This window comes from Anabas testudineus, chromosome 11 (assembly GCF_900324465.2).
Source record: "Anabas testudineus chromosome 11, fAnaTes1.2, whole genome shotgun sequence".
Taxonomy (NCBI): domain Eukaryota; kingdom Metazoa; phylum Chordata; class Actinopteri; order Anabantiformes; family Anabantidae; genus Anabas; species Anabas testudineus.
The window spans coordinates 17896215-17922001 of record NC_046620.1 but is presented as its reverse complement, the minus strand read 5'-3'; the positions used below and the strand labels follow the sequence as shown (position 1 = coordinate 17922001).

The 25787-nt window shown below is 41.1% G+C and overlaps 1 protein-coding gene across 2 annotated transcripts; it reads left to right on the top strand.

Annotated features, from left to right (window-relative positions):
* Nucleotides 1–927: 927 nt before the first annotated feature.
* On the top strand, nt 928–18021 carry lrrc3b (leucine rich repeat containing 3B). Of its 2 annotated transcripts, none has more exons than XM_026346827.1 (2): nt 928–1055; nt 11751–18021. In XM_026346827.1, the coding sequence occupies exon 2, from the start codon at nt 11897–11899 to the stop codon at nt 12677–12679; it is 783 nt and encodes a 260-aa protein (XP_026202612.1). In that variant the 5' UTR covers nt 928–1055; nt 11751–11896; the 3' UTR covers nt 12680–18021. The 2 variants fall into 2 exon arrangements, with proteins under 2 accessions (XP_026202612.1, XP_026202613.1); XM_026346828.1 differs by lacking the exon at nt 928–1055 and adding an exon at nt 1060–1146.
* Nucleotides 18022–25787: the final 7766 nt, after the last annotated feature.

Here is a 25787-nt window from a genome sequence, read left to right as displayed (position 1 = left end):
AAGACGTGTTTGGTGCACATCTTTGTATATCAGGTCCCACAGTCAATGCTGCATGTCAGGACAAACACCAAGTCATAAGATCCAAGGAAGGTGTAAGTGCAAAAAAACTGTCAAATATTGGCACATTCGTTCTCCCTTAACTGATTTTCTTTTATTGTTTGTCTCATAAACTTATTGCTCTCAGCTAATTTATGTGATAGATTGTTGTAATAGATCATACGAGGCCAGATAAAAGGAACAGGAATTTAGAATGGCTACTGATTTTCCTATGCAAACCACAATTGCAGCTAAAGGATGTCCAACAATCTTAAAGAAGTTCCCAGAGTTGTTGAGAACTTGCTTTACTCTCTGGTCCAACTTAACACAAACCATATCATTTAAATTTCAGTGATTGTAGAGCCCAGTTCATTAGATACAGCTCTCCATTAATTTCCTTCATTTTTGTCTGTTCAACCTCTCTACATAGAAGAAAGACACAGAGGTTAGAACCGAACATCTCAAATCTGGACTCGGACCAAAATACATTTTCAAGAATGAATGATGTTCATTTCCTAAACTAATGATTAGACTAAACTAATGTAATTTGTCTTTACTTAACTCAGTGTTTCTGCCATAATCTGGATTTGTACCTTTCACACCAGCCGGTTAAAGCAACTGGCCGGCCACCCTGAGCCTGGTTCTGCTGGAGATTTCTTTTTCTAAAGGGAGTTTTCTGTATTCACTATAACCTAGTGCTGCTCATGTGGGGTTGTTGGGGTTTCTATATAATTCTGCATACAGCGGTGTCAACGACATCACCTTTCGTTCTACGGTGAAGGCTGCGGCCGGAAGTGGTCTCGTCTCTGTTACGCGGTGACTTCACGCAGCCAACCCCTCCCTTTCTCTACAATGACTCCTGTGCGGTGTTTTAGGCTGAAAGGTAAAAAATGCAAATGGACACTGTGACTTGTGCATCAGTACGTGGCCCCTGCAGCAGACAGGCTGCCCTCACAGCCTGTCTGAACACCTTCCTATGAGATGGAGACTTTGTCAGCAGCTAACGCCTCAGACTGCAGGTGAGGAGACTTGTGTCGCCTGTTGCTCCAGTGACTGCCACTGCTGCTGTGTGTTTGTGCTGCCTTCATTTATTTTGGCTCCGAGGAACAGGTTTTGATATTTGCTCTATAAATAAATGTTGGATGCATGTGGTTGTGGACGTGGGCTGAGTATTTTGCATTAAAGCTTTTCTGACAATTAAGCTTCGATGTGTTGTCGGCAGTTCAGGTAGACTGATGGCGTGATATTTTCACATGGAATGTCGTACCAGGCACCATTACAAAAATTCAATTTCATTTTTATTTGGTAATTACTGGAATGACAACCGCAATGTCACACAAAACTAAATGTTGATTTCTAGCGAACAAAGGCCAGGCTTAAATTCGGCGGACATTGAACACACAATCAGTGCTCAGTTCCCTGCAGAATTCGTGCTTTGTGCTTGCTTCTCCTGCATTTTTTTTTTTTTTTTTGTCATCTTTTCCCTATAAAATGCACCGCGGAGGAGGGAGCGACCATTATAAAAGTTAAAATATTGTTCAAAGATTTGCAGTGGGGTGTGTTCACTGGGTGCCGAATTGCATTATCACACATTCAGGTTCAGAATCTGCGTAGTATGTAAAATTTTGTTGACGATTTTTTTGCCAGTGATGATGGATAAATAAAATTACGACAATATTGCATTAGGTTTTGCGTGATGTTCTTTCCCTTAAAAATGAGCATCGGTAGCACACAGTTGAAACAACGTTAGGTTCATTAGAGTGAAAACGTCGATAACATTACGTCTTTTGGACACACCAATTGCTATGTTATTAATGTATGTTCACGTCTCGGAAACTGTGTTTGCAAATGCACATCTATGACATGACAGAGGAGCTTGGCGCGGATCAAACGCATGCGGCAGTTAATTAGTTGCGTTAAGGCACGGGAGGTTTTCCACATGTGAGAGAACAGCTGGATCCTCCAGGGATTCTCTGTGTATCCTCCGCTGTTAATGCTGCCTGCCCCCACCCCCCAACCACGGTCAGAGGGAGTTGTGTGGATTCATGTTTTGTTATTCTCCAGCCTATTTCATTCACAAGGCGGCAACCAGACTGCTGACAGATGAGGTAAACCCCATGACAGTCATGGAGTCCAGTCTCATTTCATTCTTATTTTAATAGTTTGTCATTAAGCAGAGCATTAGTGGGTATTCAGACCATGATATCATAATATATGCATGATATCAGTAATTTTTTTGGAAATAGCTTTCATTTTCATACTGACCATGGTGCATTGGTTAACAACATTCATGGAATAAGAGAGGAACTGAATTTAAAAGCTTAGGTTAAAATTCCTTGCAGTTGCTTGAACGTCTCTGTGCACCAGTAGAATTGTTGGGTTGACTATTTGCATGTGAGGAGAGCTGTCAGTGATTGAGGTAACATTTGATGCATGTACCATTAGTGATTTTTTTGTTTCTTTAAAATAGTGAGAAATGCCCACCACAGTTTCCCAGTCCATTCTCAGTGATGCCGTTTGAAATTTTTCCATTAATGGTCTATATTTGAAAATATACAAATTATCACTTTGCTTGTTTCTTGTGGTTATGTGGATTGCTTTCCACCACAGATGCAAACTTTGACCGATTTCCTGAATCATTGGCTACGTTATCTGTAACTGCATTTATATTAACAATGTATGAAATGTTGTTTTAATTCATTTTTAACCAGTTTGGAAGAACAGCTTAAGTGAACACCAAATTAGAAATCAAATAACAAAAATAGAGACTTCATTTTAAATCGCAGAGCTTCCTCTCCCATCTGTCGCTATTCAACGATGGCCCAGACAAAATCCAAATATCAAATATAGCAAGCCATGCTGCACAGGTTCCAGGCTTTACTGGAGAACAGACATTAGATCAGACTTTTGTGCTGGGCACAGTGGCACATCTAGAAAGATTTACATGGTTTCGTAAGGTGGAGGTGGTAAACGGGGTTGGGGGTTGTGAATGACTTCCTTTTGAGTAAGTGCTGCTGCGCATGTTTGTCACAGTTCTATAGCACTATGTTTTGTTCTCTTATTTCAGTTTAATTTTTTTTAACTAATTTGATCCACATGACGTTAGTAACCTCTTTTTCAGGAAAAACCTGGCCAGGATGGCAGCCTAAAGTTTCAAACAGTACAGGCCAACATTAAACACACACACACACACACACACACACACACACACACACACACACACACACAGTACTAAAACCAGTCAATATGGTTTATATAAGTTATTATATAAATATATATATTACTGTCTGGTATCGGCAGATTCACGTATTAGGTTAAACAATGCAACTACAGTTATTTTAATGAGGCCAAGACTATTATAATTGAAGACATTGTTATCTCTGACCACTGAATGCATTGATTATGTCACTGTTGTTTACTTTTCAAATTTTAAGCTACTAAACTGACGTTTTTTTTTTTGTTGTTGTTGTTGTTGTTTAGTTTTTCTTGACTAATTGCTTCAACCAGAACACACTGTAAACTCAACATTTACACCTTCTTCTAGGGCAGACAGTATGTATTGAAATATACACATCTGACAGATGCACTTTTAGCTCTGTTGTTTGGAGCTAGGCAGGTATTGTACAGTGAAGGCCTGATTTACTAAGATCCCAGATAGCGAGTGCTAAATTCCATGTGCAATCTTGAAAAATGCACAGTTTGTTGGTGGGGCTATTGTGGGTGATCTTATAGGAAAATGCATGATCAACAGCATGTGTAAATGAGGGTTTTGCATCTCTCACTGATGTTCACCATAGAGAGTTTTGGAGATTCCAAAGGAATTAAAAATGTTGGTTGTGGCTGTGTTTGGCTGTCATTCGTGCGTGGACTGTAACTTTAAATAATATGTCTAGGAAGATTCTTAGTCATCCAGGTTAAGTTATCTGGTAGTAGAGTCATGGCAGTAGCTTCATTAAACCTACTTTGGGAAACTGCAACAGCTGGAATGACCCAAAAATACAGGGAATCAGAGAATTTGGCATGACTGGCTGGCAAATCAGCCTGTAGCTTACCTAACAGCTCCAAGATTAGTTTGCTGTTCTTGACTTATTTTTTTAATTGTCCTATGCCACTTCCTCAACCAACTAACAGCAGCCATCTGTGCGAAAGGAGATTGCACCTGCCTTCAAACATTAAATGCAGATGCAGTCACAACTACTGCAATTGCTTTCAGGCTTGATAAATCACATTATGTGTGCTCAATTTGTGTGTTTGCATTTTCTTCTGCCTGTACTTTGGGCAAAAACACCCCACTTTGCATATTTATTAAGGTAAATGTGCAAAATCCACTGCGTTCTCTATTTTTTCCATTTGAAAGACATAGTTCTCAGCGTGCACCCTTAGATCAGTTTGTGCTGTTTTTAGTGGTGGATATTAAGATTGCATGTTTTTTTGACATGCAAAACTTTAGTTAGTTAGGCCTCGAGTGTTTATGCTGAACAGCTGGCTACTGTGTGCGAAAAAGACAGGGGTGAGAGCAGTGAGACAGAATCAAAACAGACTAAAAAACCATGCCATGGGGATCATCTAAGATCATCATCATCATCATCATCATCATCATCATCGTCCAAGATACTCTGCAAGTGGTGCTTTTCACATTATACATAGTAATTTGATCCATTGTTAAAAATATTGATAAGTGCGCCCTTAAAGAATAAAACACAAATCGCAAACCTATTGTTTGTTTGGTCAGACTATATGTAGAATTGTTTAAGAACAAAAACGTGTGTAAAATGTCTGACCTTTCACGACCTGACCTGTAATGGCAGTGAAGCAGCTTTTCTGCAGAGTTTTAGAGGGTGTATGTAGTGTGTCTGATCTGCCGTTCCTGCAATAGGGGCATTGAGGAGAGGTTGTCCAAAACAATGCAGAGTGCGTTGTGCAAAGCGGAGTTCTACTTTTTCTGAAGTGCAATATCATCCGTTATCCTGCGCACCTTAGTATCATTATAACTAATTATGAAACAGTGCAGCACTATTAAATGTTATCTGAGATTATTACCAACCACACTCTGCTGTGTTTTGGCATATAATAATCTTTTAAATCTGTTCCTCTAACTAGATTTACTATATTATATTTCACTGTCTCACTGGTACATGAAGCAAAACACTCTCACTAACACAGACCCTTACTATGTTTTAAGGCAGGGAAAACATCTGTGTTAATATAAATGTCATAAATGTTTCTCACCAGCAGGCTAATCATTCTTTGATTGTGAGCTCCTTCAGTCTCAAGAAAAGATGCACTGATTGCAGACAATTTTAGTACATGTCTTGTTCAAAATTGTGTCCTTTTGAAGTAGAACTATGTTAGTCAGTGGTATACACTGCTGTGTATTATCATTATTATGCAATTGGAAATAATTGCCAATATCATGCAGTAATCCTGCTTTCTGATCCAAGCTTAGTGTTCCACCTAATCTTTTTTATTTCGTTTTATTTTTTACCATTGCACACTAGCCTAGCACTGTACTAGCACACACAGCAACATTAGCATTTATAAACATGGACAAAATCTTTGGTACTCTTCTGTTAAAGAAAGAACATCCCACAATGGTCACGTGACAAAAGTAATAGTAAACAAATATTTACAAAAAATGAACTCAAAATTACATATTGCTTCTGAGTTGTCAATCAGAATTATTTTAACAAACAAACCAATGAAACTGGCAGGGACAAAAATTATGGTACCAATAGAGAAGCTAATTTGACAATAAATTGACCATAGGGTGAAAAGTCACTGTGTCACTGTGCTGTTTGGCATTATGGTGTGTACCACACTAAACATGGACCACAGAAAGCTAAGAAGAGAGTTCTCTCAGGACATTAGAAAAATAATTATAGACAAACATGTTAAAGGTAAGGGCTATAAGACTATCTCCAAGCAGCTTGATGTTCCTGTGACTACAGTTGTACATATTATTCAGAAATTTAAATTCCACAGGTCTGTAGCCAACCTCCATGGAAGTAGCCACAAAAGGAAAATTGATGACAAATTGAAAAGACAGATAATACAAATGGTAACCAGATACCAAATAAAAGCCCGGAGCAACTTCTAAAAAGATTAGAGGTCAAATCCAAGGTCAAGGTACATCAGTGTCAGATCCAAACATCATTCAGCATTTGAGCCAAAGTGGACTTAATGGAAGACAACTGAAGACGACTCCACTGTTGAAAACAAATCATTAAAAACGAGAACAGACTCAAAAATAAAGCATACAAAGAAAAGAACACTGTACCTACTGCAAGACATGAAGGAGGCTTTCTTATGTTCTGGGGCTGCTTTGCTGCATCTTGCACAGGGTGTCTTAAATCTGTGCAGGGTACAATAAAATATCAAGACTATCAAGGCATTCTGGAGCAAAATGTGTCCAGTGTCAGAAAGCTTGGTCTCAGTTGCAGGTCATGGTCCTCCAACAAGATAATAACCCAAAACAGAGGTAAAAACACCCAAGAATGGCCAAGAACAAAACATGTGGCCTTCTATGAGTCATGAGTTATCTATGTAAAGAGCTGAAACATGCAGTCTGGAGAAGGCACCCTTCATATCTGAGACAGCTGGAGCAGTTTGCTTGTGAGGAGTGGGCCAAAATACCTGTTGACAGGTGCAGAAGTCTTATTGAGAGTTTCAGAAATTGCTTGCTTGCAGTGATTGCCTCAGAAGGTTGTGGATATTAACATTTTTGTCCAATTGATTCGAAACTCAAAAACTTGCAAAAAAGTAATTTTTAGTACATTTTTATTTATTATATCTTTCGTCATTTCACATTATTTCAGTGACTATTGTGGGTTTTAATTTCTTGCATTCAAATGGCTAAGTTCAGTTTAAGTCTCCACCAACTTTAGAGAAGATTTCTGACTCTTTAGATTCCAAATGATACATGTTCACCAGTATGTTGCTAATTTTGTCTGTATGCTGTTTTGTGCTAGACAGGTAGTTAGCTGCAGCTAGTAGTTGATTAGAGTAGTAAGAAATAACTAGATTTGTTGCACAATGCAAAACCAAAACAACGACAAAAAAATGAAATTGATAAAATTCTGATTCTCCATTAGGGCTGGGTAACTGGACTTCATGTATAGACAACTGCTACAATTTGGTTTATGCAGCCAATCAACTTTCTCCACCTTACACAGTGATTGGCTAACAAAAGGCAGGTTGGAATTTCCCGTTAACCCTGTGTGAGAAGGCAGTGTGATGAAACATACAGAGACCTTAAACAATCAGTTTAACCCAACTTTTAAGCTAATTCAGCATAGATCTAAATAAAAAAAAAATTAAGAAGTCTATGGACCTGCAAATCACCACACCTGTGTTCAATAATAAACACATATAATATAACCATTTATCTATATAATTATTATTATTATTATTAGAATGATGCACTTGCTGCCAAAAACCAATAAACTTTATAAACTTCCTAGTCTGTAGCATCTTTAAATATGGGCCTATCTAATATATCTATAGAATCCAGTTAAATCAAACACAGTTCCAGAGTGAGTCTCTGACATCCCTTGGTAGCTTTCTTAATTATTCTCAGCAGCATTGTTCTGTCTCTGTCAGTGGGACATTTAATTCTTATTCCCACAGCAGCCTTGAATCATGAGGCACATTAATTGACTGTTACATGATCAATGAATAATAGTGGGAGTGAATACTGAAGTGGTGTTGCTTGAAAACCTCTGACATGAGACAAGATAGCTTAGCTGCAAATACCACTAGAAAATCATTTAATTTTAATTTGGGACCAGAAGGAGTCTGAAATATGCGTTAGTTTAAGATACAGAAAAGTTTTTAGCCTGTCCATCCTATATATTAGATGAGATTGGGTGATAACATATCCATGAACGTTATGTCCAATCATTCACAGAGAGAAAAGGAGACTGTTCTGTCTCAGTGAAGCAGGACCTCTCTCAACCAGAACAGGGGGAACAGAGGCTGTCACAGCTGGGCTGGGTTTGGAATTTTCCCACCTGCTTTCTTCCTGTTTCACAGCAAGTACGTGGAATTAGTTTGGTGTTCAAGTGCAAAAAGAACCTTTGTAATTGGTCATTTGTTCTCTGAATTAATTAATTGGTAAATGTGATCTGATGTTTATCTATGTCATATTGTGCTTAAAGCAACAATATGCGAATATCAGTTATAATTATTCAAGAGGCTGGGAGGAAAAGTCGATTAATAAGTGGTTGACCATTTGGTTGCATTAGCCTCAAACAGGCATATCTGGTAGTTGTGAATCAGAAACAGTAGACAGGGCATCATTAATTGTGGCCATTTTGCTGCCTCTGGACCCGGACAGCTTGCCATAATTGAGAAGACAGTCAATTCCCATGTTTCTCATGCACCCTACAGGATAATGTCAAGGTGACTCTCAGTCTGTACTGCTGTTTATTGGAGTGTCCAGTGCACAAGTCACATAACTGAAAACTATGAACAGTAACAGCAATGACGCCTCCCAAGGGGTGACCGGGTGACCGTGGCCACACCTGATCAGAACCTTCTCCCTGCCTGCCACAAACACAGTGGAAGGCTAATGCTGGCAGCTTGTTAGCCTGTTGCAAAAAGATTCTGTCCTGTGGTCCTCCATGTTGGATTAGGGAATCTATACTTTTCAATGTATGAATGTTCTATGTTGTGATTTTCACTGGCCACATCCTGAATGTAGGTGTATAGGAAAGACTTTAGCAATATATAGGTATATATAATAAACTGTGGTCAACACAGTGCGTTTGATGACTGTGATGCTTGTCCATTAGTGCCCTATGTAAAGAAAAACCGAAGAGCAATTCTTCCTCAAGTGAGAATGTAAATGCAGGATGTGGTCAAACTATGACAGCAACAATAGCCCATCAAAACTTAAATAAAGAAAGATATTATAGTTGGGTTGCAGTACATAAACTTATATTTCTTTCTTCACTGTGCATGTGTAGTGTACACCAAGAGAATGGTAAAGGGCTAAATGCTTGACCCTACAGTGAGGGGATCTGGTGGCTATCTTATACTGTGGGGGGATTTTTGCTGAAATGGCTTGGGTCCAGTTGTCCCCTTAGAGGGAAGGGTCACTGCAGATCGATACAAAGGTATTCTGAGTGGTTATGTTCATGTTATGATGAAATGTTTCTGTCCTGATGGGAGTGGTCTCTACCAGGATGACAGTGTCCAATTCCTTGGCAGGTTACCATACCAAGGTAACCATTCAGTAACAAATTAGCCTAAAACAAGTGTTCACTGTAGTTTTTAACACACATTTGTCAAATTAGAGGAAGTAGTGCATTTGTTGGGGTATCCACATTTAGTCTTTAGTAAGTATTCGTGGCACCGGGACAGTGTATTGTACTGTATATGGGACTGAGACAAAACAGACAACATCTCGTGTGCTTGTGATAACGAAGGAACATCCCCAGTGCTACAGTGGGGTCTGATGTATTTTTAATGATTCAAGCCTTGAGCTGTTTAGGACCTTAGTCTACGACAAGGCTGTTGATTAAACTGACTGAAAGAAGACACACATTTGACACATTCATGTCTTCCGAAGGGCCTTTCAAGTTAATGGCTCCAAATCCCATCTGACAGCATCTTTTTTCACGGTGGCCTAAGTGTCAGTCAGTCATTACTTTGGTCCAGACTGAAATGTTTGCCAGTAAAGGGGGATTTCACAGATTTTTTACTTGTATTCTGTGGTTCTAGTTTGGTGGGAGTACATATGTATGAATTGTATTAAATGTCCTTTGGTAGAGGTAACTAATGCAAAGTACAATGACTTATATGGGACTGGGACATATTACTACTAACAGAAGCTTTTGATGTCAGATATTTTTTGAAAAGTTGTGATATTTTTTGCCTTTTTGAGTTTGTTACTCTTATATGTACTAAATATCAGTGGATCTCCCAGTTAATACTGAACTTGGGAATCAAGCCAGTCGTAGCACGAGAATTTAAGTCAAATAGTGTATCAAATACTGACACTGTGTCAAAACCACACATCCATGATCAAACCTTGGTGTCTAATAGATACACACAGGTAAGGTAGCCTTTGCCATAACATATGGTTTGACCTTCTCTAATTGATTGAAACCAGATATTTAGAATTGAATATCTCTGCACTGCTGCCAGTGCTGTTCTGTGAGTCTGTGTCACAGTATATCTAGACATAATTTTTTTGTTTTCCAGGGTTTATACATTAGTTACAGTACTCTTGACTTAACTTTTAACTTAACTTTTTTCACATTTTGTTATCTTATAACCTTATTTCAAAATGAAGTAAATGTATTATTTTTCTCAAAATTCTACAAACAATATCCCATAATGACAATGTGAGAAGAGGTTTGTTTAAATCTTTGCAAATTTATTAAAAATTTAAAAAAATTTAAATCGCATGTACATATTTATTCACAGCCTTTGCGATAACACTCAAAATTGAGCTATGGTGTATTCTGTTTCCAATGATCGTCCTTAACTGTGGAGTCCAGCTGAGGGAAATTCAGTTGATTGGACATGATTTGGAAAGGCATACACCTGTCTATATGAAGTCCCACAGTTAACAGTGCTGGTCAGAGCACAAACCAAGCCATGAAATCCAAGGAATTGTCTGTAGACCTCTGAAACAAGATTGCATTGAGCAAGAGAATGGGTAAGGGTACAGAAAAAATGGCTGTGCACCAACACTCCCCATCCAGCCTGATTCAGCCTGAGAGGTAACAGGTGTACCAAGCTTGTAGCATTATACTCAAAAAGACTTAATTGGTGGTAAAGGTGCTTCAACAAGACTGGGAATACTTATGTACATGCGATTTTGTTTGTTTTTTCAAACAAACTTCTTTCACATTGTCATTATAAAATAATGATTTTGATCAATTTTGAAATGAGGCTGAAACATAATAAAATGTGGAAAAAGCACTCTGAATACTTTCTGAATGTGTTCCTGAGAGATGGCCCCAGGCCTGATCTTAATCCTTTAATATTACGTATCGGCTAATGCCAAGTTCAATCAATACCTAAATGTCTCTACCATAACTTGTAACTCTGTTTTTCCATGTTGTAATTATGCTGCTAATACTCCTATACACCTTCTATTGCAGGTCTATTTATTTTCTCTGACAACATTGCTCCACCTGTGGTTTCTCAAGATTTACTCTGATTTTGTATATTTACACAACTAGACAGCTGTGACTGTAGTTAGCTGGCTATGCAGTTCTAGTCTTAGACCATGTTTGTGAGGACAGTTTGGCCAGTTTCTGCACATACTTAGAGTAACAGTTGTTTTGATTTGAAATTTGGTTTTAGGGTTAAAATTAGAGGAAGAACTACAAATACAAGCATTGTGTGTACAGAGGTAGTAAAAAACTAAATACATTTAGTCAAGTATTGTACTTGCTGTAAGTACAACTTTGAAATCTTACTTTTATTTCACTACATTCATTTTAATATCATTAGTTACTAGTTACTTTGCAGAATTAGATTCTTATAAAAATCATTATATATTAATAACATGCTGATATCATTTACAGATAAACCACCATATCTTGGTTATGTTAGAAGACAAAAAATGCTTTTTCTTTTTTTAACTTAGAATAACTAGTGTATTCATGTAAAGGAGCATCATTGGGATAAAAGGAAGTTATTAACATCCCTTAGCTTTAAGTGGTTCACCCTGTGTTTTTGTTTGATCTTTTTTTCAGGCTTCAGTGCAGCATGGTAACATCAGTTCACGCTCCAGCTTCTCCAGTGAACAGACAGTGAGGGCCAGTTGTCAATATGCGATGCATGTGAGGGACCAGTGGTGGTGTTGTGGCCCCAGGCGGGATGCTGCTGGCAGCTGGTCAGTATGACTCTGCTGGACTTGTGGCTGTCACACTCCATCCCAATGTGCCTGCTCCTTCAGAGCCTTGTCCTTATGGCCCTGTGCTTCCCTTCGGCCAGTATGTGCCCAAAGGGCTGCATCTGCCAACTTGATCCCCACCTCCATGGCCTCAATGTTACCTGCAGTCAGTCCCGTCTCAAAGAGATCCCTCCTACACTTCCAGTCAACACTGTTCTGCTGAGGCTGGACCACAACCAAATAGGAGCTGTGCCCGATCAAGCTTTCCACGGACTTAGGGTTTTGAGGGAGCTCAACCTTTCATACAACGCAGTGGAGACTTTAGGTGAAGGAGCCTTCAGTGGCATTGAGGGGACTTTACAGGTGCTGGACCTCTCCCACAATCGCATCACTAGCGTACACAAGGATGCCTTTGCTCGGCTCAAGGCCCGTGTCATTGTGGACGATAACCCCTGGCATTGTGACTGTGCCCTCCAGCAGGCTATCAGCGGAATGGCGCACAACCATGAGGCCGCTGCCCGGGTTCTCTGCAGGAGCTCGGAGCTTCATGACCAGGAGGGGAGACCTTTCTTGGCAGTGGACACAGATCTCTGTAACCTAGCTAAAAGGACCACAGACTACGCTATGCTAGTGACCATGTTTGGTTGGTTTGCCATGGTCATTTCATATGTGGTGTACTATGTTCGTCAAAACCAGGAAGATGCCCGGCGCCACCTGGAGTACCTCAAGTCTCTTCCCAGCAAGCCCAAGAAACCTGATGAGGCTGATGACATTAGCACTGTTGTCTGACAGAAGAGTTCTAATGACTCTATCCACCACAAACCTAACGAACACCAAAATGTTTATGTAACAGGACCCACCTTTGTAGTGTTAACTATATCAACCCTTTTAGCTGATGTGAGCATCAACAGTGCTGAGAAACCTTTGTACTTGGGAAATTTGTGGTATGTCTTTATCAAGGTTTGTCCATGACTTAGATAAGATAAGAAGGGAGGCCACAAATTGATGATTTAACGCCAACATTGTTTTGTTTTGTTTTTTTTTACAAAATGTCTTATGGAAATTAGAAAATTTAAATCTCAGGTTTAAATATGGACATTGTAATGATATATTTGTAAGAGATGACACCTATCCTCTCATTTCCCAATGCAAAACTAATCACATCTTTTATGGCCCTTAAATTTTAATGACTACAGGTGTTCTTATATCAAGCAAGTATCAAGCAAATCTAGGCACATATTAAAGGCTAGGTATTAGCTAAAATAAAGCTGATAGAAAGCCATCCTCTACTTTTACTCTACTGCCACAGTTCTCATGAGGGGGTCTCTACTTCTCTATCCTCTCAATTGAAGTGGCTGCTCCCTTGTTGCCAGCTTTCTGTTTAGAGCAGGGCTAAGGGGGGAGCTACTTACTTACAGTAAGTGAGGCTGAGCACACAGGAGATTATAATTTACTAGAATCAGCTGGAATGCATGTTAACTATACATGCGCCATTAATGTAGACACTGTGGACAATTTATAAAACACATAACTCAGAATACAAAGTTTGAGATGTCTTTGCTGCTTCATGGTTCAACAATCACACAATTACTAAATACTAACTAATCTAATTAGCGATCTGTATAAAATAGTTAATTTTATAAAATAATTTAATTCATGTGGCCATTGATGTTGAGACTGACCAGCTCAACATAGGGTGGACAGGTGGAGTGGTAGTATACATGCTGAAATTTCCATGAATTTGCTATGGGAAGAATTATTAGACCTACATTCAATTAAAGCTTTGGATATGAATGCAGACATTGGGTATAAGGTGATTGTGTCTCCCTACTTCCCTTGACCTATGTTTTTATTTTGTTTTTGTTTGTTTTTTATAGAGAAATGACAACTAAGATAAATATAGCAGAGAGATGTAGTTCACTGAAACACTGGAACTATCTGACATAAACACAAAAATAAATTTTTTAGTTTACTATTTAATAAACAAATAATAATTATGGATATGGGATATTTTTGTAAAACATTTCTAGGTGAAGGTTATTAGTTTATTATAAGTCAGAATTATAAGCTATAGTGTTTCAAAAAGATGAGATATACTGTATAGATATGCTAAAATTGTGAGGTAGTAAGCCCTTCTATATTTTCAAAAGTCAAGTTTTAGAAAAAGTCAAAATTATCACATTGCTAGAATGTAATTCAAAATGACAGTATAGTTAATATAGCTAAATATAAATCACCTGAGACCACAGGTTCCAACTAATTAACTCTGCTGTTCAAAACTTGCCCTCACTGAAGTGTTGATGTAATGATAGAGCCAGTGGTCCAATGATAGCAAAGAATTGCTGATCTGATGCACAAAACAAAACAAAAAAAGAAAAACATATTAAGGCAGCTCATGGGACATGGGACGCTTAGTCTTGTTACACATGATACTCACAAAAGATAAAGTCTCACTAATGATGGCAGAGCTGAGCACGTACATTTTAAAAGCAGATGACAAGACATTAGATTTTAGACTTTTATTGTGTGATGAAAATCGTAATGTTCTTTATATGTTTTGATACAACAAAATCATCCAATTATGTCCCACTAGATTGCTACAATTTATGTGAAGCATAAATGTTTAGAAGCACTGTGTATAACATCCAACTTTGTTGTTTTGTTTATCATTATTAGTATTATAATCAAGCATCTATCACTTTTTAAAGAAAAAAAGTTCTCTTGTGTTTTTAAAAACAGCTATATACTGTACTAGTATTAAACTCACTACTGTCCAAGAATTGATTGATTTTGAACAGTGCTATACACTCCACATGGGACATATAAATATACCGCTCCAAGGATGTGATTTTTTATAAATATGGGGAGAGCAAATATTTAATGTAAAATCATGTCTACCACAACACTGGATGTGTTGTGTTTTTCAATCCAAACCATAAATTCTGGTCACCTTGACCTAGCCTCAAGTGGGAAACGGGTCAGTGTCAAAGTATTGTATTCTGTGTGACTATAATCTGTATGCTAAATGAACACACTGATTGGTAAAGAGGTTGGTAATCAACATAGTCTAAGGAAAAATGTATGTTTTACCCTGTATAATTTTTTCATATAGTTATGCAAATGATTATTTTTTTGGAAAAGAGAGTTCATACTCTTTGAAACTGAGGTTGTATTTCTTCATTGTCATGCCTGAGGGACTTTGCAAAGACAAGCACGAAATTGTAGCTGTGTCCATTGCATTGGCGACTTCTAAAGGACTGTATTTGACATGAATATATCAGGTCACATTTTCATCAAATTTAGGGGAAAAAATACAACTTTTTTTTAAATTTGGAGGATAAATCTGGTGTATCCTTAGCTTTCTAATATTTCACCAATTTATGTGTGTCCAATTGTGGCTACTCTGAGCATCCAAATCTTTGACATTCTTTTTTTACATTCTGTTTTTTTTAACCCTGTATCCTAAATCATGTTTCTATACAACAAAACTGCAAATTTAGGAAGGTTTTCTAAGGAATGTAATTGCACTCAAATTACATTTTCTGCCAAAATATGCATTCTTGTAGTAAAACATCTAGTTGGTCTGATTACAGACTAAGGAGCATCACAGCATGCACAGACTACTACTCAAGTTCCATGGTTATGTTTAGGCATGCACATACTGTAACTATTTGACACTATTTGTGGCTTAACAATGAAAATTTTAAGTCACCTCAAACACAGTGTGTACAATTCCTTAAACAAAACCACAATCTTTCTCAATCAAAGTATTTTTTTTTTTGTTTAAACTTTGTCATAAAACAACTTGGTATAGTTAGCTGCAACTAAATTGTATCCAAAATAACAATTGGTTTTGGACATGAATTTGGAAAATAACATTGCTTCGTAGTTGAACTGTAACTGATGACTCAAGATTGTCTCAAAATGAGAAAGCTTGTTCTTTTCTGAGCTTCTGACCATATCTATAACCAGTTGTCTGATTGTCATCAAGAACCTATTTTATGTACTGAAAAATAGTTGATGATGAGAATCCCATTCTGACTTAAGACCAGAATGAGCACTGCTAAGTAAACAGGAAAAACCTGAAGCATCCTTGTACATGGCCCAGGTGTTGGAACTTTTAGACAGAGTCAAAGTCAAAAGGAGTCAGAATTTACCCATTCATCTCAAGCTCTCCACTGGTAAAGCCTAGGGACAGAATGGACAATGCTACATTAGTGAAACAGCAAGAACCCTTAACAAGAGACCAAATGAACATCAGAAACATCATCTGCTTTCTGTGTAACCCAAACTGGACACAGCATCGACTGGGAGGAAGTCTAAAGTCCTTTGTAAGCATTGTATTGGTGAGAAGGTGGCCCCTTCTTTAAGACACCTCTGCCTATTTATACAGAATTTTAAAAAGCCTTACCCTTAAAGTGCTCCAGTGTTCATTTTACACCCCCGTATTAGCCGGCTGATGTTCATTTTAACGCACTGCAGAGAAACATCACTTTTAAAACATTATTAGTGCATTTAACAAGTACAACATAAGCATAAAGGATTTTGGTCACTGATTCAGTTTCCTGCAGTAATGCGTGGGTGATGAGAAGTTTGAAGAAAAACAGAGACTGAGTCTGTCATGACATGCAGCTCTGGAGTAGGAAGAAGTTACTGTAGTTAAGTTAGTAAGTAAGAGTGGGGTCTGGTTAAGCATAATAAAACACAACTACTTGTTGGGCTGTGTCACCATAAAGGTATAAAGGTAAGGTATTTCATAGATTGTGTGAAGAGTTGAAGCGAGGATTGAACTCCCTTGTCGAGCTCAGTCATGAGCCAGACATAAACAAACCCGTTGTCATTCCCAGCAAATGACATGATTACTCACATGTGCTCACCACTTTCATTTGCCTCTTTCACCGATATCTCCAGCGAGATTTTGCAATCAATACATGTTGTCTGAGATCACTTTAGTTGTAGTGTTGGTTGTACACCCACATGCCCGAGGTATCTGGTTCTAATTTAACAATGCCCCATTGGTCAGGTTGTTGTACTTTACATTTGATTCTTTAGCAAAGTCTCTGTTTATTTCTCATGTCTTTAGTCAAATGTTCTTAGAGACTAAAGACTAAATATCAGTGTCTGTGGGCTCTTGTTGATATTTTTCTTTTTTTCTTGTTACCATTTTCTTTCACATTACACAGTTTCATTTCTTTGCACAGCTCCATTTCAAATGTGGGGATGGCAGAGTGCCCCACGGTATACGCACATCTCAGTCATGGCAAAACCACACAGACTTCCTCATTCCAAGTCAAGCTGCCAATGCATGTATCATTTTCCTTTAATAACACTGTGTGCAGTAATGTTACAGGCAACAGTTAAAGGGAATATTGATGCTGTCATCTTCTCAAATGGCCTCACTCCCATCATAGTTGCTGGAGACCACTAAAACATAGCCACGTGAAAGACAAGATTCATAATGTCCAGAAACAGGAAGTTTGATTTTCAAAAACAAAACAAAAACTATCTATGTCAAATAATAACTTCAAAACTACATGTTGGTGACATGTTAGCTACTGGGTGTTGGTGGTATTTTGTGAAATTTTCTTTGGTTCATGTTTGAAGTGTTTGTCAGAATTTGTACAATAAAGGTTAAAATGACTTCATAGGGGGTACTGTATGCAATGAAAATACATAGGGATAGAACACTAGGATCACATGTAAATAGAAACGTTGATGTTGTGTGAAATACTTGAAATCCCTTTAATTAGTTTTTCTAGAATTTGTTACACCCCCTTAGCCTTGTGTTGTAGAGGCAACCTCATACTCCTCATGACAGGATCAGGATTGTCTATATGCATGTCATATCATATGAAGCACAGTGTAGCCAAGGACACAAGAGATTTCTAAGTGCCTGAATACTTCTCTCACCATTATGTTTTTTACATTTCCATCTTCTTTCTACTTCCTCCAGTGTTTGTTCTTGACACTTAGTTTCGGATTTGTCACTTCAGGTTTCTTTGCATGTTAGAAAAAAGAAAGCAGATCAACTATGTTGATGTAACACGCCCTAAAACGTAATTATACTGTATCATATCACAGACCAGCGTATGTGTGTGGGTGTGACAGACTCATTTACAGGTGAGACTGAAAATGTTAGCACTGACTATCATGGTTGTGTTGTAATGGCATGACATAAAAAAAATGAAATAAAGGAAGTATGCATTAGTTCGTGACAATTTTTTGATCAACTGCTTTTAAAATACAGATTTTGCATTTACATTACAGTAAAGTGATATACTGTATCCTGTGATATACCTTGTTTTCCAGGCTAATTTTCTCAGACATTACACAACTTTCAAGAAAAACATTTAAAATATTAAACAAAAAGCACTACAAGGACAAATCTGGATCTGGTTCAACATTTTTTGCAGCACGTTTTAATGTTATCCAGCAAGACGCTGCTTTGACCAATTACACAACATCATAGTAAGAATGAGGACAGTCATTACCACCTATCAGAAAATTGTATAACCCTGCCATGTATTCTTTAATGTCACCTGGCCAGTGGAACCTCAGTTTAGTAATGTCTGTGTTTATGCCAGTAGTATGGCCAACTGTAATGCAATGGAGACATTATTTTTATGGTGTATGCTTAAAATCGTAATGTTTTACTGGTATTTACTCTTAAATATAGCCTTGGGCCAGTATTAAAAATGTGCCATAAAAACATGCCAAACAATCTTGTTATTTATTGGAAGTAAAATTATCAATGTCGACACACTGGTGCTAGTAGAAGCTTGATATGCTAGTAGCACAACTAATTTCAATCTAAGACCCAAATGCAAACAACTTGTCATCCTTTTTGCACGTTTCCTTTATGTATGCACTTTCATTTATGGTCCCCTTTCTTTTTCAGATACTACCCTCCTCCTGCATGTTCCTGAGTCATCAACCCTCATCTGGTTCACCTGCGTCTTATCTCCACCTCAGCACTACAAATGCCACTCCACTCCACTGCCTCCCTGTCAGTCCGTTGTCTCTGCTAAGGAGACCTCTCCCGTCTCTCAGTCTGCCTAGAATTACTAGTAGTTATTGCATGCATGATAGTTTGGGACTCTCCTGCTTGTTTATGCAGCCGTTTTCAGTTTCTAGCCTTGTCTTTAGTTTGGTGTAATCTGTCTCCTAGCTCTGTCCTGCCGGTGTGTTTGATTCTGCCTGCACTCTGTAATTAAACACTGTTCACTGCTCTAGCCCGCCTACGTCGTGCTTTTGGGTCCTCGCCTCGTTGTGTGTTTGACAGAACGGACTGACCACTATGGACCCAGCAGACGTGGCCGGTGAACTACAGGCACAAGCCAAGGCTATCAGAGGCCACGAGCAACAGCTGGAGGATCTCACATTGCAGCTACGACATCTGACTCTGCAGCAAAGCTCTGCATCGGAGACCCCGTCACCGTTAGTGGCCGCACGAGAGCCTCATCTACCTCCACCTGAGAGATTTTCCGGTGAGCCCGAATCATGTGCACCCTTTATCACCCAGTGTACTCTTGTGTTTGCCCTTCAGCCATCCTCGTTCCCCTCTGAAGATGCGCGGATTGCGTACATAATCTCGCTGCTCTCAGGCCCTGCCCGACAGTGGGGAACGGCAGAATGGGATCGTCGCTCCGCGATCTGCTCCTCTGTTCGGGCGTTCACGGAAGCCATGAGGAAGGTGTTCAACTGCGCAGCCCCCGCCAAGGACGCCTCTCGTCGGCTGCTGCGCATCGCACAAGGGGATCGATCTGTGACGGACTACGCCGTGGATTTCCGCACGGTGGCGGCGAGAAGTAGGTGGAATGAGGATGCTTTGTTTGATGTCTTATCAGGGCCTATCACCCATAATTAAAGATGAATTAGCCACTAGGGACCTACCAGACACGCTTGACGATTTGGTGGAGCTAGCCACTCGGGTGGATCTCCGTCTACGGGAACGAATGGAGGAACGCCGACAGGAGGGCGTGATGCGGCGCCGATCTTCCCCAGCCGCGGCTTCATCTCCGCCAGCACCTCGGCTCCACAAACCCGTACTCGAATCCGCCTTACGGCCAACCCCGGTGGTAGACGCTCCGGAGCCGATGCAGTTGGGCCGTTCCCGCTTGTCTCCGGAGGAACGCCAGCGCCGTCTCCGATGTAATCTCTGCCTGTATTGCGGCTCACCCGGTCACTTCCTAAACAACTGTCCAGCAGAAGATCGGGCTCATCAGGGGCAGTGAGGACCCTGATGAGCCGCGCTTATAAACTGCCATCTCCCTCACGCCCATCCATGCATGTCCTAATAAGTGTTGGTTCACGATCTCTCCGTCTCCCAGTGTTTATCGATTCAGGAGCCGACGCTGATTTTCTGGATGAGGACCTCGCCAAACAACTGGGAGTAGAGTTGATACAACTTCAAGAGCCAATACGAGCCACAGCCATAGACCGCTTCCCACAGTCACCCATCAGACCCGGCCTGTCTCCACCGTGATATCAGGTAACCACAAATCTAATGTCACGTTCCTCATTACCCGATGTCCACATATTCCAGTAATCTTGGGGCACCCGTGGCTATGTGAGCACCGCCCCACATAGACTGGTCCTCTGGTGCCATCTTGGGGTGGCACCCCCGATGTGCATCGTCTTGTCTGTCTTCTGCCTCCAGCCCTGCGTCATTCCAGTCTTCCCATGACTCCTACCCCTGCCTGGATTCGGTTCCTCCAGAGTATTCAGACCTAAAAGAGGTATTCAACAAATCACGAGCTACAGCTCTTCCTCCACATAGACCCTACGATTGTGCGATTGATCTCCTTCCTGGAACCACCCCGCCTAGAGGTCGTCTTTTCTCTCTCTCTCTCTCTCCCCCTGAACGGCTAGCGATGGACGCATACATCGCTGAGTCCCTCGCGTCGGGAATCATCAGGCCCTTCTCATCGCCAGCTGGTGCGGGGTTCTTCGTCGGGGAAAAAGGATGGAGGACTTCGACCTTGCATTGATTACAGAGGGCTCAATGACATCACGGTCAAAAACAAGTATCCTCTCCCACTCATCCCCTCAGCTTTTGAGCTCCTTCAGGGGGCTACTGTCTTCACAAAGCTCGACCTGCGAAACGCCTACCACTTGGTGAGGGTTAGAGAGGGAGATGAATGGAAGACTGCTTTTAACACCCCTAATGGCCATTACGAGTATCTCGTAATGCCATTTGGCCTCACCAATACCCCAGCAGTCTTTCAAACCTTGGTCAACGACGTGCTGCGAGATATGGCCAACCGTTTCGTGTTCGTCTATTTGGATGACGTCCTGATCTTTTCCAAAGACATACAAGAACATGTGAAACGTGTCCGGGCTGTTCTCCAGAGGCTCCTAGCAAATGGCCTCTTCTTAAAAGCCGAGAAATGTGCCTTTCATGTCCAGTCCACTACCTTTCTTGGTTACGTTATTTCCCCTGGCTGCATCGAGATGGACCCGGGGAAAACTAAGGCCGTCCTCGAGTGGCCCGTTCCCACCTCTCGGAGAGAGTTGCAGCGTTTTCTGGGGTTCGCCAACTTTTACAGATGGTTCATTAGAAACTACAGTTCTATCGCCTCACCCCTTCACCAACTCACCTCTGCACAACTCCCCTTCGTCTGGACCGCAGAGGCTGACCAAGCCTTCCTGGATCTTAAGACCGGCTTTACCTCAGCACCAGTCCTCACCATTCCCAACCCCAAGAGGCAATTTCTGGTCGAGGTAGATGCCTCGAGCTTCGGCGTGGGAGCAGTCCTGTCACAAAGGTCAGTGTCTGATAATAAGTTACATCCCTGTGCCTTCTATTCCAGGAAACTACTCCCTGCCGAACGCAATTACGATGTGGGCAACAAGGAACTGCTGGCCATAAACCTGGCCTTAGAGGAATGGCGCCACTGGTTGGAGGGCAGTGAGCAGCCTTTTGTGGTTTGGACAGACCACAAGAATCTGGAATACCTCCGCACTGCTAAGAGACTCAATGCTCGGCAAGCACGCTGGGCCCTGTTTTTCACACGTTTCAACTTCACCATCGCATATCAGCCAGGCTCCCGGAACACGAAGGCCGATGCATTGTCCCGGCAGTTCCCAGAGGCCGAGGACTTGGAAGCACCGGACCTTATTCTTCCCCCGGCCTGCATCTCCGGACAGCACGGTGGCCCATTGAGAGACAGGTAGTCGATGCACTTGCTAACCTCCCAGTTCCTGCCAACTTTCCCCCCCGTTGCTTGTTTGTTCCAGATTCTCTCCGGTCCCAGGTCTTGCAGTGGTCTCATTCCTCCCGTCTCGCCTGTCACCCTGGTGTCGACCGTACTCTGGCAATGGTCAAGCAGCGCTTCTGGTGGCCAACCCTCCGCCCCGATGTCAAGGACTTTGTCGCTGCCTGCTCTGTCTGTGCCCAGAATAAGAACCCCAACCACGCACCTGCTGGCCTTCTGCACCCCCTCCCCATTCCTTGCCGTCCCTGGTCGCACCTGTCTCTGGACTTTGTCACTGGACTCCCTCCATCTGAAGGTAATACAGTCATACTCACTATCGTGGACAGATTCTCAAAGGCTGCCCACTTTATTCCCCTTCCCAAACTGCCATCGGCCAAGGAAACGGCTGAGGTTGTTCTTTTTCAAGTGTTCCGTTTGCATGGTCTCCCGACCGATGTGGTCTCGGACAGGGGACCTCAGTTTGTAGCCAAATTCTGGAAGGACTTCTGCCGGCTACTGGGGGCCACGACCAGCCTCAGCTCAGGATTCCACCCACAAACAAACGGCCAGACTGAGAGGATGAACCAGGAACTAGAAAGGACCCTCCGGTGTCTCTGCTCAAAAGAACCAACCTCCTGGTCCAAATCCCTTTTGTGGGTGGAATATGCACACAACTCCCTGCCTTCCTCAGCCACTGGGTTTTCCCCCTTCCAGGCAAGAACAAGACTCCTATTTGCCTTCAGTCCAGGCTTTCATTCGCCGTTGCAGACGGACGTGGATCAGAGCCCGGAACACCCTTCTCCGTGTGTCACAGCGTTATGTCAGGGCAGCTAACAAGCTCCGCTCTCCTGCCCCCCAGTATGCTCCGGGACAGAGTTTGGCTGTCAACTCGTGACCTGCCCCTGCGGGTGGACTCCAGGAAGCTTGCCCCCCGCTTCGTGGGTCCTTTCCCTATCTCCAAGGTGATTAATCCAGTGGCTGTGACCCTCAAGCTTCCTAAGGCCCTCCAGATCATCCCACGTTCCACGTCTCCTGCCTCAAGCCTGTCAGGACCAGCCCTCTGGCTCCCGCCTCCGTGCCCCCTCCGCCCGCCCAGCTTGTTGCCGGAGCTCCTGCCTTCACTGTTCGCCGCCTTCTCCGGTCCCGGCGGCGGGGTCGGGGCCTTCAGTACCTGGTTGATTGGGAGGGGTATGGCCCGGAGGAGCGCTCCTGGGTTCCTGCCCGCTCTATTCTGGATCCCGCTCTGGTGCGGGACTTTCATCGCTCCCATCCGGGGCAGCCTGGTGGGCCGTCGGGTGCCGGCTGTTGAGAGGGGGGTTCTGTCATCCTTTTTGCACGTTTCCTTTATGTATGCACTTTCATTTATGGTCCCCTTTCTTTTTCAGATACTACCCTCCTCCTGCATGTTCCTGAGTCATCAACCCTCATCTGGTTCACCTGCGTCTTATCTCCACCTCAGCACTACAAATGCCACTCCACTCCACTGCCTCCCTGTCAGTCCGTTGTCTCTGCTAAGGAGACCTCTCCCGTCTCTCAGTCTGCCTAGAATTACTAGTAGTTATTGCATGCATGATAGTTTGGGACTCTCCTGCTTGTTTATGCAGCCGTTTTCAGTTTCTAGCCTTGTCTTTAGTTTGGTGTAATCTGTCTCCTAGCTCTGTCCTGCCGGTGTGTTTGATTCTGCCTGCACTCTGTAATTAAACACTGTTCACTGCTCTAGCCAGCCTACGTCGTGCTTTTGGGTCCTCGCCTCGTTGTGTTTGACACAACTGACATGTAAGGGGAGTAAAAGTTCATTCTTGGCTTAAGCCTTAAGGGAACAAGTGAGAGAACTTTTAGAAACAGCTTTTAGAAACGCTCCAACCTGACAATGTGAGCGTCCAGTTTTCAATGAATGATCGCGCAGGGTTTGGTTTGTGGTTCGCTGGTTTGTTGCACATATGCTGCCTAACATTGCGTTCACATTGTTCCTACTGCAACTTCAAGCAGCCATGGGAGAAACCAATTTACACTATCCTCATAGCTGTGATTATAAGTCAGGGATGTAATCTCCTACATGAAAAGAACTAGAAGTAAAAACAAGTAATATCAATCAAATCTAAGCTTTCTTTCCTCTTTAACATATCATTGATGCAGTGAGGCTTCATTCTATACTACCAGTGAATCATCAGTTTTAAAAGTAACATTTATTCGGTTTTAACTGATTGTAGAGTAGGTATGTTGACTTAACTTTAACTAAACTTAACTAAAAAACATGCTGTTACATAGTGAAAGGATTAGATAAGAACTTCATAGTCTACATCTGCTTTACTTCATAAACCTGCCATTTAATGAAATTCCCACAAGGAAGGACAAACATTGTTTGCACTCCATGCATTTTATTTTTCATTATCAGAAATTCTTTTAAAAACTGTGTTTCCTATAACCTGCCAGAAAGATGCTGTTTTAGAATGAAATGAAATAAAACATGAAAGCGCTTTAAAATTCATGAGTCAAGAGTCATGGAATTATTCAGTTAAACAGGAGGTATTCAGTATGCAGGTGCTTTTACTATAAGTGAGTGTGGAAATGGTGACCTTCAGAGCTATGAAACTGTGCATTGCCTGTTTTTGTATAAACAGGAAGTATAACTTAACTTTCTGTAGCATGTACACAATATTCAATTGTGTCTATTGTGTTCATGTTCGTCTGTCCATACTTCACCTTAAATTTCTTCTGAAATTAGTCTTAAGGAGAGAGTTGCTTTACATGAAGCCTTGGTTGTTGGGATTTCACTGGTCACTTATCACTTTCTGCTGGTCCACTGGAACCCGTTTACTTGGGATGGAATGAATATATATGAAAGACAGACAGAGAAAAAGAGGTACAATAACCTACTTTTACATGTTATCATCCCCAAAATGCTAACATGTTTTATGTGTTCCCACATTTTTGATGCTCCTTTACTCTTTTTTATCCAGTTACAGTCTCTTCTGATAAATGTGGCATCTGCCTCATTGAACTTCATTACAATAAAGCTGAGATTAATAGTCAATACAAGATACTCTTGTGTAAGCCAACATTGATTAATATGTCACTGAACTGAGTCAATCTCAATCATGCTAATTAATTTAGTTTTATACACTTGTGTGGGTGAGTGTGTAATGACACATACAGTAGCAATACAGCTGTAGAGGGCTGCTCTGTACCATGTCTTACAAATGGACAAATCAGACATCAACTACTCATCTCAAGTATGACTGGCACTGATGGACTCCAGTGTCTGTTTATGGTAACTGTAAACTGGTCATATTAATAAAAATCAATGTAGGCTGACCATTAGGAAAACAAAGCACCTTAAAAACATTTAGTAGTTTAGCACTTATATCTCACTATACTGGGGGGACTGTCTGACTGACAGCCATTCAAAAAGCCCAGCTTGTGTCTGAATTTCCATATAGTTTTACGATCATTATCCTGTTGTAGAAGCCATCCTCTCTTTAGCTTCAGCTCTTTTAAAGCTGGTGGGACATTTGCTTCCAGATTTTGCTGATATTAAGTAGAAATAATTCTTCCACTTAATGTTTCTTGTGCTAACAATTGCAACAAAACTCCCAAACATGAAATATTCCCCATACTTAAGAGTTGGTGACATAAAGTTATTTTAGCTTTATCAGTCTACAGCTATTGTTTCCAAAACACACACACAATATGTCATACAG